This window comes from Eptatretus burgeri, chromosome 3, assembly GCF_056783735.1.
Source record: "Eptatretus burgeri isolate ZD-2024b chromosome 3, Ebu_testis_v1, whole genome shotgun sequence".
NCBI lineage: Eukaryota > Metazoa > Chordata > Myxini > Myxiniformes > Myxinidae > Eptatretus > Eptatretus burgeri.
This window is the reverse complement of record NC_140963.1, coordinates 36,881,363-36,895,564: the sequence shown is the minus strand read 5'-3', so window position 1 is coordinate 36,895,564 and position 14,202 is coordinate 36,881,363. Positions and strand designations below refer to the sequence as shown.

Genomic DNA, 14,202 nt, shown 5'->3' with positions numbered 1-14,202 from the left:
AAGAGCGCAAGTGAGCACAATATACGCCCGAACAAGAAGGTATATACAGAATTGTGCTACGACATGGAAAACAGCATCCTGGTTGCCATGATAACCACTTTAGATGACGAACGTATGTCAGGACACACCTTCTCCACAGTCTGTACCTATGTACCAAATATGAAACGTGAAAGTTGAAAACTTTGGGAGTTAGAGTGCGGACAGGAATGGATGGAAAACAGCATCCTGGTTGCCATGGCAACCACTTTAGATGGCCAGCGTATGTCGCGACACACCGTCTCCACAGTCTGTATCTATGTACCAAATATGAAACTTTAAATTTGAAAACTTTGGGAGTTAGAGTGCCGACAGGAACGGATGGAAAACAGCATCCTGGTTGCCATGGCAACCACTTTAGATGACGAACGTAAGTCAAGACACACCGTCTCCAGAGTCTGTACCTTTGTACCAAATATGAAACGTGAAAGCTGAAAACTTTGGGAGTTAGAGTGCGGACAGGAACGGTTGGAAAACAGCATCCCGGTTGCCATGGCAACCACTTTAGATGACCAGCGTATGTCGCGACACACTGTCACCACAGTCTGTACCTATGTACCAAATATGAAACTTTAAAGTTGAAAACTATGGGAGTTAGAGTGCGGACAGGAACGGACAGACGGACGGACGGACGACCGGTATCACATAATACGCCCCAATATATATATATATATATATATATATATATATATATATATATATATATATATATATATATATATATATATATATATATATATATATATATATATATATATATATATATATATATATATTGTTACGTTTGAGGGGGGGGGTATGCATTCAAAGGGTAATTAGGATGTTTAATTAGGTATGCCATGCTGTTCGAGTTTACCAGGATCTCGATGTAATAAGTAGCAATTCAGTGGTGATAAGTTGTCTAGTAAATGTTCATTTCTTCAAGGGGGGGAAATGATAATTGTCACGTAATTAGATAGGGACACGGGATAGGGTAAGTGTGTCTGTGTAAACCCCTTTTGGTATTCTCTGGAGACTGGCCGTGACGTCACAGGACTGTGCAGCGGATGGCTCCGCCCCGTGATCACGATTGGCAGAAGGCGACGGCGGTGGGCCAATAAACAGCTCGATTGGAAGTGACGAGGACAGGAGGATAAAAAGGTTCTGTTCGGGGTCGAAAAAGAGGAGGAAGAAGATTACAACCAAAAGATCGTGTTTTTTTGGTGGGGAGGCTGTTGCGCGGGGAGCATCCTTGTTGTTATGCTGATTCGATCTTGTTCTTCATCGTGTCTTGGAGCCTTGCTGAGCCTCGTGCCTCACCTTGGTTGGCTCTGGGGTTCTGCTGACTCGGAGTACGGGGTCGAACGGCGGGCGGACCTGCCTCCCTCTCCTGCTCGCGATTTGGCGCCAGAACTGGTTCCCTGGCGGCTGTGAGCGGACTTGGGCCAAGACCAGGAGGTCGACAGCACCACGGTTTCTCCTGCCCCCCTGACGAGAGCAAAGCCAGCTCGTCCGACGCCGATCCAGGGACAGTTGCGTCCACACCACGGTCCAGCCTGACCACCAGAAATAGCTACGTTTTGTGTGTGTGTGTGTGTGTGTGTGTGTGTGTGTGTGTGTGTGTGTGTGTGTGTGTGTGTGTGTGTGTGTGTGTGTGTGTGTGTGTGTGTGTGCTTGGCGCCTTAGAGGGATTGAAATCTGTATATTCATTGGAATTGTCTGTGTTTTTCCCCACGCCCGATCCCACACCATCCCGTCGAATCGCCCCGGATCCCTCTTCTTGCCGAGTCTTGTTATTTCTGGTCAATAATAAAAACAAATAAACATCATCAACTCAGTGAAAAGTGACTCTAGCCACCTTCCTCGTCCCGTTTGCGGTAGAGCGATTAGAACCGCCATGTTTGGGTTATAGATACTAAAACCACCTCCATCGTTTCGGCTCATTCTACGTTGGCGGGACTGTTCAAGTCCCGTGGACGTCACAATATATATATATATATATATATATATATATATATATATATATATATATATATATATATATATATATATATATATATATATATATATATACATATATATATATATATATATATATATATATATATATACATATATCGGGCGTATAAAAAGTGTGGTAGATAAAAACATTAGAAAGGAAAAAATAACTTGCACCAAAAACTTTAACATTTTCACGCTCACGCTCACGCCGGGGGTATCGCTATAGCTCTCTGTTCTTCTAACAGGCGAGCTAAAAATGTGAAAACATTGTCAGGGGTTGAATACTTTTGCAAGCCACTGTTGCCAGACATGTGGAACCATGCCTCATTCGTAAATATGGTGCAGTCTAAAACCTGATCCCCTTTTTCTGCTATTAAATTTTGCAGCCATTAACAAAAGTTCACCTTCTTTTCTGTCTCCAAGTACAAGTTTGTGAAGAACATGCACTTTGTAGTGAACAAACTTCATTTTATTCTGTGTAGCTCTATATGTAGAGGTTAGTGAAACACCTCGTTGTTGTGACAAGCATCTGAGCAATTTTCTTGGGCATATTTGCAAACAGTTGTCTCTCACCTGATGGGTATCTCACTTCAGAGAGTCAATGATACCTGCAAGTAAACAAACATTCATTTTCATTTTAAGATTAATAAACACATGAAACACCAAGTAGTTCAGAGAACACCTTAACCCTGCACATTCTTCTGACAATGGACATGGCATGGGTCTTTTGAACTCTTGCTTTGTTTTTCCAAGCACAATATATATTTGCTTTGGTTCTGAACTCTGAAGAACAGGTCCGATTGCAACCATACTTTGCCATTGTGGCAAATGTAGTGATACAGAGCTGACAATGATTTGCTGAGTTATGGTGTTCATCACCATCAAGGTTTATCCATGTATTTGCGTATAAACAATTCTTCTGCAAACTATTCTTGAAGAAACTGACGATTTTGGAATGATCTTTGAGAAAAAGCTGCACCAGATAGATCTTTTTGGACGAAGTTACCTCGGACGTTGCATCGCTGGATGCCACCATTTTATTTGAATCTCGATGTTCCCTCACGCTGAGAGCAGAAGCAGACAATTTGTTTGGTTGAGACGGCGTGCAATTTTGCAAAATGTACTGCCAACCTGAAGATTTTTGGAAGTGCAAACAAGGCTATTTGTGTTCTACAGTGTTTAAAATCTATAATTCGATTGAGATTTAAAAAAAATGTTTTAAAGGCTGCAGAAAAAAAACCCAATGAATCAGAAGTTTACCACCATCGATGCATTTGGGAAAAACTCTCTTTGCACCACCTTATTCAACATGTGAAATTAGTTATTTGTGTCTGTTGTTTGTGTCCTTTATGACGTTACTAAAAACAGTAAGTTTCCTGTTTGGAATGATTTTTTTTTTACTTTCAGACAGACAGACAGATTGAAGCAATTGCTTTGCCCCACTGTGTGCATACACACGCAGGCCCAGACACCGTACACTATTTCTAAATTTAGAGCCAAAGTACTGCTAAACTGCAAATTTTTGCAAGTGCAAACAAGCCGATTTGTGTTCTACAGTGTTCCAGGTTCCCTGTCCTCCCAAATTAAGTAGTTCCTCGATCAAAGACTAACTGACAGACACAGATCCAATTGCCAGAATGAACCAATTGTGTTCCCTGTTTTGCACTACGTGTGTGGGGTAGTAGGTAATTCATTCAGTGTACTTGCTTTTGAAGAATTCTGAACGTACACATGTTATTTTCTTGCAGGAGCTTGTTTTTCCTTCCTATTTACATGATTTGATCATTGATGTTTCGTCAAAGCTTGCACAACATTTGAACAATGACTGAAATGAAATCTGTCTTATTTATGTTATTTATCAAAGCAATCTGGTAAAAATTCGTTTGCTGGTGTTTTTTGTTGTTATACACTGTAATTCGGTGTAATTATTTCAGTGTTTAATAAACAAAAAATTCTCAATTCTATGTCATGACTAATTTAAATTTCTTTTTCAGCAACAAAACTTTCATGGAGTATAATGTTCTTCAATTGGATCCCGTCGTGAAAGATGTATTCAATGGACCTTACCCATTCGGGATTGATCCGGTTAGCCCTTATCTTATTTATACTTACCGTAATAACATCTGTTTTGCAGGAAGCACTTGTTTTCCTGCAATACAAAAAAAAAATTCGAGTCTGCTCATTTATCAGTTCTTGAGTGTGGATTAAAAGTATAATGAATCACTGGAAAAGCTTTATATGAGATGGATGCTCTAATTTCTTGATGAGCTTTTTCAGTGCTGTAACCCGTGTGTCTTCCTGTTGCCAGATCTGGAGCCTTTCACCAAACAAACTCACCTTCTTGAATTCATTCAAGATGAAGATGTCTGTTATTCTGGGAGTTATTCACATGACCATAGGAATCTGTCTCAGCCTTGTCAACCACATGTATGTATGTATGTATGTATGTATGTATGGATGGATGTGTGCATGAGCTTCTGAACATGCTTTATGTTCCTTACTACTTATTTATTTGGTACAACATGTTTCTTCTAATTCAACTCTACCCTTCTCAGAGTTTTGTATGGATGTGACCTTCACGGAGGAAATGATTTGTCATATTCCATGTTAATCAATGATGTTAATTACAATATATATATATATATATATATATATATATATATATATATATATATATGTATGTATATATATATATATATATATATATATATATATATATATATATATATATATATATATATATATATATATATATATATATATATATATGTACATAAACAGATATTTGGTACAACAGAACTTCAATATGGAGGCATACAAACACGACATAATAGTGACTGAAGCTTTTCATCCTGCACTCTTCAGGGAAAAAATTGCAGCAAGTGAAGGCGCGTGCTTTATACGCAAGTCTCAATAAGGTAGACACTGATTGGTTCAACCGTAATGACATCATGGTTAATCCAAACGCCCATTGGTCGACTCATCATGTTCACCTCGAGCCCCCATTGGCTGGAGCAGAGTTCATCGATGATAGACGTTTGCAACCACATCTGTGCAGACCAGTACAATGCAGATATGTTCAGGATATTGAGCCGAGGTCAGAGCTCGTTTCATTTACCTATGTTGGAAGCAACCTTCATCCTAACCACCGATCCAATATTATGTCGTCAAAAGGAATTTGTACGACCTGTGTCTCTTTCAACATGGAAGTACGGTAACAAATGGTGAATGGACCTGAGGGAAACCCATCCCCCCTCTCTCCAGGATGCAGTTGCAAACGTCAATCATCGATGAACTCTGCTCCAGCCAATGGGAGCTTGAGGTGAAGATGATGAGCCGACCAATGGGCGTTCAGATTAACCATGCTGTCATTACGGTTGAACCAATCAGTGTCTACCTTATTAAGACGCGTATATAAGCACGCGCCTTCACTTCCTCTTTCACTTGCTGCGAGTTTTACCCTGAAGAGTGCAGCACGAAAAGCTTTGGTCACTATTATGTCGTGTTTGTTTGCATTCATATATATTAAATTATATATATATATATATATATATATATATATATATATATATATATATATATATATATATATATATATATACATACATACATACATATATTTTTCATGTCTTTCCAGTTTTAACAAGGTCTCACTTGGGTGCTCTTCTCTCTACACAATATAAATTTCGTTTTACTGTAAAATGTTTACTTATGCTTATTTATGGCCCCACATGTCCCATATGCATAAATATTTGCAGTTGAAATACTATCTATCTGGTTTTTCATTTGTTTATGCAACATTTTTTAAATATTACAGTCAGTATCTTGCTTTCAGATTTTCTTTCCTGTTTTATATGTTTTTACAATCTGATTGAGCTCTTACGTTCTCCCTAATGGGGGTGTGCCCTTTATATAACACAGCAAGGGACAAACCCACCTTTCAAATTCCAAATGCCATTTAAAAAAAAACAATCCCTGTGATAAAAGCGTTTTATAGTTAAAATAACTTTCAATGTTGTTTTTGTAAATTAGGCATTTGTGAGACCCCTTACATTTCATGGTTTTTGCTTTGTTGCCACTGGTAACAAATATTCTTCTGGTCAAGATACAGTATTATGGATATTACAATTGTTTATCTGAATATTTAAATCTTTATAATGTTTAAATAACCCACTGTCTGCAGCACTTCATAATGAAAGTACCAGTGGATGTCACACCTTCTGACAACTTGTTATGGCGCTTGGGTAGAAACGTTGAATATCTGTGAGAAGTTGCTCCTTTAGTTTATGAAGCTGTATATGAAACTTTGTTTGATGTCAATGTTAATTTTTACAAACATAGTTTGCAACGTGCATTTTAAAATAAAAATTAAGCTTCGTTTTCTTCCCTCTCTTCAGACCTTGACAAAATTGCAAGCTGTTAAAACACTTGGAATAACTCTTTCAATCCTGACAGATCTCACACACTCACAATTTCTCTCCAAAAGGACAGTCTGGTAAACCCTCTTGTTTAATTTCTTAACAATCCTCTTAAGGAAGATCAGTCATTTAAACTATTGGGTGTCACTATCAGCCATGATCATTTTTGAGCAAACCACATTTCAAAATTGGCCTCCAAAGCCAGCCACCGACTGGGCATCCTCCATCATACAAAGTCCTTCCTTGGTACACCTGAACTCCTATCCAACTCTAAGGCCTTCATCTGCAGTTTGATGGAGTTCTGCTCTCTCTTGTGGGCTGGCTCCCCTGCCTCATGTCTTTCTCAGCTTGACACCATGGAAACCAAGGCCTTCAAGATTATTGGAATCTCCTGTGATGAAGCTCAGTCTATGGGCCAATCACTTTGACATCACAGACAGGTTGGTGGTCTCTATCTTCTTCAGCTTCCTCTCTGGTCTTGCACCCTCTGGTTTTTCCGTGTTTTGTCCCCCCTAGGATCCTGCAGGTCACACACGGTCAGTCATCAATCCCCTTCTGGTGAAATTCCCTAAATCCAGGATTACTGCTCACCCACCCCACCTCAATCTCTCCTCCTTCCAAATTTCCAGTTATCCCTCCTGGGAGTTTCCTTCTGTATCCATTTTGGCAACACCGTGCATCCTCTCCTGCCATCCATTCCTCCCTATGCCCATTTTTGTCCACCTCCCTCTGTCTCAGTTCTGTTGGCTCCACTACTCATGTTTCTCAACTCTCTGCTTTTCCTTTTTTCCTGTTGCATCCTGATATCTGTTCAGTGTACTATTACGAACTGTTCCACGAGCCTCGACCTCATATTCAAAAATATATAAGTTTATATACAGTATATTTTCAGTTTACATACAGTATATATGTATACAAGCCGGTAGACGGCGATGGGTCGCCGAGCATGGAAACTATAACATATAGAGCAAAATGGATGTCATATAGCGGATAGGGAATCACCTTAAGATTATGCCTATCAAATCTCATCCGGTTCCATATACTGATAACTACTCGGTATCCATTTGAATGAAAAGTACCGAAAATGCGGTTTGAAATCGGAAATCCCCAAAGTTCGAGGGGGTGCTGTGGGTGAGCAAAGATCTAAATTGAAAATCCGGCTCGATTGTTTGTGCACAATGTATTCCAGATTAGTGTGACTTTTCATGACCATCCGACCAGAACCCTAGGAGGAGTAGCATTTGGCGTGAAGGCACCTCCAGCTCTCGCATATTATCGATTTTTGCACTAATTGACCTTTGACCCCTGACCTAAGCGAAATCGGTCAATATGTCCTGAGGCAAAGTTGTAGTACTCATTGAGTACCATGAACCTGCAAAGTTTCATTCGTATCGATGCACTCACCTGGTCGCTCGGGGGCCTTCAATTTTTGCCAATTTTCGCGCATACCCTAATTGAGGGGGCGCTGCGGGTAAAGTATTCCATATATCACAAAAAGTGGAATATATTTGATAGAGCATCACCTGCAGATCATTCGTGCCAAATTTCATAACCCTACGTGGGATAATGGCTTTCAGATTTGATTTCACGTGAACGGTTCCGATTTTGAAGGTTTTTTGGTTGTTGCTGGGGAACCAAAGTGTCCCTAGCAATCATCACAATTTCCAAAGCACTAGGTCATACGATGTACCTACCACCCGAGTTTGGTCAAAATCCACCCACGTTTACTACCAATTATGCTGATGACAAACGAACAAACATCCAAACAAACACAAAATTACTGACAATAAGGGTCACCTATTTCGGCGACCCAATTACTGACAATAAGGGTCACCTATTTCGCCTACCCAATATATTGTCGCGAATTCGCGCCCGCCGGCGTGCGATCGGCCACGTGACTTGAATCGCGGCACGTCGCCCACCGGACGGACAATTCTGTCGTGACCCTCTCGGACTAACGCCGGGAGCTAGTCACGGGTGGGCCTTTCGGCCTCACCACGATCGTGCCAATCAGCCACCCGCATGGGATAGGGTTGTTCGCCAAACTCGACCAACCTAAGTACCCACGCGGATGGTAAACCGGGCGATCGCACCTCGCCGCAGGTCGACTCCGGACACGGGCCGCTTAAGCGGTCCGTTCCGTACTATCGGGATAACCGAGCAGTGTTATCGTCGGCCTCGACAGTTCAGATTAATTATCGGGCGTATTAAGCCCACGACGAACCCTTTACGTGAAGCAAGATGGAGATTCAACAAAGGGAAGGACGCAGCGAAACGGGGAACAAGTTCACACAAGCACTTTATTCACACAGACACAGAGCACACATATACAGCCAAACAGAATCAGAAATGCACAGAAAGCAAATGCAAGAAGAAAAACAATAAAGCAACGACGACGCAGAGCTACAACCGACTAAGACCGACACACGGCAACACTTATACAGTTTTACTTCACAAGACACGGCGCCACAAGTTCCATACAAAAAAAACCTCGAAAAGAAATGGTGACTTCCCTTTTGGGCCGTCGAGTCCCTCTCCTACGTCCGTCGACGTGGTCCCGCCTGGTCGCGACTCCGTGCCCTGGCGTGGTAGGCGAGTCCTCTCTTGCATGCCTCGCGCCTGCACGTGTTGGCCACTCGACACCACGGACCGAGTTTTCGGTGCTATCCCAGCGCGGATAGAGGGGGGGGGGGGGAAACGTGGATGCCCGAAGTCGGGAGAGGGGAATGGCGGACGCTCTTTCCCGCCAGCGGGGTCTTGCAACTGCCCCACAAAAGACCAGGTCAGCAGCCACCAGGATGAGTGAGCCGGAAGACGAGAGCGAGAGCAACCACGAGGCAAGAATATCCACCGAGCAAGAGCGAGCCGGAAGACGAGAGCGAGAGCAACCACGAGGCAAGAATATCCACCGAGCAAGAGCATCCACAAAACTGCTTCGCCCGTCTTCGACTTTTATATCCCGGAGCTCCGCCCTGTTGCTCCGCCCCGTTCTTTGCTCCACCCCCCTTCGAGGTGCTTCGAGAAAGGTCTCGAAGAGGGGCGTTCCTCCTCCCTGGCCGCGTCACACCGCGCATCCACCAATCGGGCGTCAGCTGCCCTCCCCTCGCTTCTCCTCCCTCGCACCAAGCGTGGAGAAGGATGGCACGAAAAGCCCACCGAGCGTCTTGTTGGTTTTCATTTGAAATAAAAGATAGAAAAGAAAAACGACTGACTCAAAGCGTCGCAGCCCGAATGAATCACAACTATTCCCTTTAAACAACGGGTTTGGGGCTAACTACACATATACTTAAGTGATACCTCACCTACGGGACCTGGATGGTGGTTTGCGAATTTCCACAGCCGTAACAATATATATATATATATATATATATATATATATATATATATATATATATATATATATATATATATATATATATATATATATATATATATATATATATATATATATATATATATATATATATATATATGACCGTTTTTACAGCCATTTTTCCCTGCTGTGCAGGGGTTGGGCTTTTTCTTGAGGAAATGTTTTATGGCCGGATGCCCTTCCTGACGCCAACCCTGGTCGCCTCTTACGACACACAGGGATATGGTACACCTATTCTAACCGGGGCATACACCGGGACCAGTACACTGGTACTCATTTCACCGACCTCGGAAGGATGACAGGCTGAGTCAACCCCCTGGTGTTAATTCAGCAGCCAACGGGGCTTGAACTCAGGACCCTGGGATCCCAAGCCACCACCCTAACCACTAAGCCAACACCAGGCATATATATATATATATATATATATATATATATATATATATATATATATATATATATATATATATATATATATATATATATATATATATATATATGTATATATATATATATGTGTTGTTGTTGTTCGTCTTTCGGCTGCTCCCGTGAGGGGTCGCCACAGCGGATCATCCGTTATGATCCGCATACTGATTTAGCACAGGTTTTACGCCGGATGCCCTTCCTGACGCAACCCTGGTCGCCTCTTATGACACAGGGATATGGATTTCGCCATGATTCCGGGCTGCCCTACACCCTCTCATAGCACGGCCCAGTGCAGAGTACCCGTCCTCAAGCGATCCTCCAACCCAAGCATCCGAGAAGCCGGATTACAGGCGCACGCCACTACGCCCGGTTATATATATATATATATATATATATATATATATATATATATATATATATATAGATATATATATATATATATATATATATATATATATATATGTGTATATATGTATATATGTATGTATGTATGTATATATATATATATGTATATATGTGTGTATATATATATATATATATATATATATATATATATATATATATATATATATATATATATACACATACATATATTTCATATTTCTATATACATATATTTCTATATACATATTTTATATATATATATATATATATATATATATATATATATATATATATATATATATATATATATATATATATATATATATATATATATATATATAAACACAGGAAAATACAAAACCTTTGGAAAAAAATATTTTGAAAAAAAAGGAAAAGGTAAAAATCTATTACCACAGTGCTATATGTGGTGTTTATTTTTACTTTTTTAATCTATTTTAATTTTTGCCAGAACTTTTTGTCCAGCCATCTTATGTACAAAATTTTGAATTGAAAATAGACCCACTGGTCCCTTATAAGACCCTTTAAAGACTTTAGACCCATTATGACCCTTAAAATACTTTAGACCTCTTAGACCCTTAAAGCTGATTAGATCCCTTTGACTCCTCAGACATTTGGACCCGTTTTTGCCCTTTTAAGACCCTGAAGCCACTTTGGACCCCTTATGAAATTGAAAAAAAAACTCCCTGAAAATCATTTTTGACCTTTTTTGTGCACCAGATCCCTTCAACCTGTCAGACCTTTCGGCTCTTTTTAAACACCTTTAATGCACTTTAATCCGTTGAAAGAAAATTGAAATAAATTCCTTCAAAAATCGTTTTTGACGACCTTTTTCATGCTCCATTTGCATTGCATCACAAGTTGCGATGTCAAGTCAAAACTGATATCCCAAAGTGAAACTGATGTTGAAAAGTGAAACTGAAACTACTGATCTGTGGATCATCGAATGGGAAACCCGAATGAAATGCTTTGAGAAATACCAAATGGAAATTGCTGAAAACAAAGCTATGGGGAATATAGAGAGAGGTGGCAGGTTGGGGACTGAAGAAGCGATGTGGAGAGGGATAGGTGCCTGGAGGTGGTCAGTTGGCATGGAAAGAACTGCAGTGATCTTCCATCAGGTGGTAGACCCAAAATGTGCCAAAATCTGTGTCCCAGCTAAGCTTTTGAAATATAACCCTAACTTCCAAGCAATACTTTGGAGGTGCAATAAGCATGCATTGGAAATCTTCGCTGCTGGAATGGAGTGAGGTTGTCGAGGTTACCATGCTCCACCCACTGCAATATCCGCACACAATATTTACACTGAATTCTCATTTATACCAATACACACTCCAAAAAATTGCTCTTTTGAGGTGAGACGTCTACAAACCCCTCAGTGGTGGGTACCCTGCTGGTATATATATATATATATATATATATATATATATATATATATATATATATATATATATATATATATATATATATATATATATATATATATATATATATATATATATACACACACACACATACATAAAAGTGAAACATTTGTTTGTTACTTGCAAAAATCGAAGGTTTTTCAAGTCTTGGTTGGTATTGTGCGTTATTCTGTCTTTGTTTGTCTTTCTGTTTGTTTGTTTGTATGTCAGTGGCCTACAGATCGCAATTTTAAACCGATCTTCATGAAACTTCACCACCTGGTAGAGTTTGTCATATGCAAGAAGCCTCTTGTTTTTGAGGTCAAAAGGTCAGTATGGGCCAAAGGTTAGCAACAAGGTTAAGTTTCTAAAATCCACAATTTTTATTCGATTGACTTGAAATTTGAAGAGGAGTTGCATATTTGGTCACTGAATTCAACCACCAATTCTTTTTGAGGTCAACATTGGCCAAAAAGTCGACATAGGCAAAGTTTCTAAAATTGTCAATTTTTTTCAATTTCTTTTTAAATTTCTAAAACTATCAATTTATTTCTCCAGGGAGCCCAGGGTTGAGGAGCCAAAAGCCCAAGGAGCTCAGGGTTCCAAGGGTTAAGACACTTTAGACCCCTTTGAAAACCGGAACAAAGCCCGCCCAAAATCTTTTTTGATGACCTTTTTCGTGCACCATTTGCATTGTATCACACGTTGCAATGACAAATCAAAACTGAAATGTGAAAATGAAACTGATGTTGAAAAGTGAAACTGAAACTCCTGACCAATGGATCATTGGATGGGAAACCAGAATGAAATGCTGTGAGAAATACTGAATGGGAATTACCGAAAGCAAAGCAATTGGGAGTATAGAGAGATGAGGTGTGGGTTGGGGCTGAAGAAGTGATGTGGAGAGGGATAGCTGTCTGGAGGTGGTCAGTTGGCATGGAAAGAACTTTGGGACCTTTAGTCAGGTGGTAGGCCCAAAAAGTTCCTTAATCCATATCCCACCAACACTGGGATTCCATAATTCCACCCTCACAGTATTTCGAAGGTACAACTAGCACAGATTCGAAATCTTAGGACTAAGATGGTGGAATGGAAGAAGGTTGCCATGGTTACCAGCTCTGCCCACTGCAATATCTGCTCACTGAATTTTGACACTGAATTCCATTTTCTACCAATACACACTCTGAAAAATTGCTCATTCAGGTGAGACTTCTACAAACCCATCAGAGACGGATACCCTGCTACTAATTTATAACTGTTCCCAACTAAGGGAAGAGAAGAAAAGAAAGATTCCCATAAGGAGAGGACAATAATGTACATTTCCAGGATATGACAGGTTCCACACCTCCTTCCTCCTGCACCTGCTTCCCTGAATCATCGTTATTCCCGCTCTAACTGAAAACACAAATAATTCTGCAAGATGAAATTTGTAATGCATGCCATGAGACGAACTGCACTTGTTGGTTCACGAAAAAATATTTTCATGAAAAAAATAATTGACCACTATATTCGTCATTGCTGTGTGTCTGTCTGTCTGTCTGTCTGCTGTCTGTATGTCTGTCTGTTGTGTAGTCAGTCGATCAAGTCGAGAAAAAAAAAATTTCAAAATTTTTTTTTAAGATTTGTTCTACCCTTATTATCAGCATTAAAAATGGCGATTTCAGTTAATACAATGGCGATTTCAATGAAACTTGGTTGGTAGGTTCATACCATGACCTAGTTGTGTGCAAATGAGAACCATTGCTATGGACACTACCATTGCCAAGCAACGGGACTTTGAAATTTTTGAAAAATCATAAAAAATATTTTTTTTGAAAATCAAAAATCGGGCCACGAGTGACTGTGGGCAGTACATTCAGCCATATTGTCAAAAATTTCCAGCCGGATCCTATGAAAACTGTCGCAGAAGATAGACTTTGAATGAACCCCGGTCGGAAACAATAAAAAAACGAAATTCGTTATATCTCAGAGACTATGAGTCAGATATACATGAAACTGGTATAGAAGGTTCAAGGTATGTCCGAGTTATGTGTGAGAATACCGTTGCTATGGACCCCTCCGTTGCCTCGCAACGGCAGAAAAACCTTTAAATGTGGGGGTATTTTAACGAAAAAACAATCTGCAGCATTAACCCTTGAAGCCAGAATCATGAATTTTTTTGTACTTA

General features: G+C 40.1%; 1 protein-coding gene across 6 annotated transcripts in view; it reads left to right on the top strand.

The window, feature by feature from the left end:
- Positions 1-14,202, top strand: part of LOC147029696 (V-type proton ATPase 116 kDa subunit a 1-like) — a 504,511-nt gene that overhangs the window by 235,461 nt on the left and 254,848 nt on the right. For all 6 annotated transcript variants that reach the window (XM_085872936.1, XM_085872937.1, XM_085872940.1 and 3 more), the window contains 2 exons: positions 4,011-4,101; positions 4,325-4,443. In XM_085872936.1, the coding sequence (XP_085729062.1) occupies positions 4,011-4,101; positions 4,325-4,443 (210 nt within the window). The remainder of the gene's footprint in view (positions 1-4,010; positions 4,102-4,324; positions 4,444-14,202) is intronic.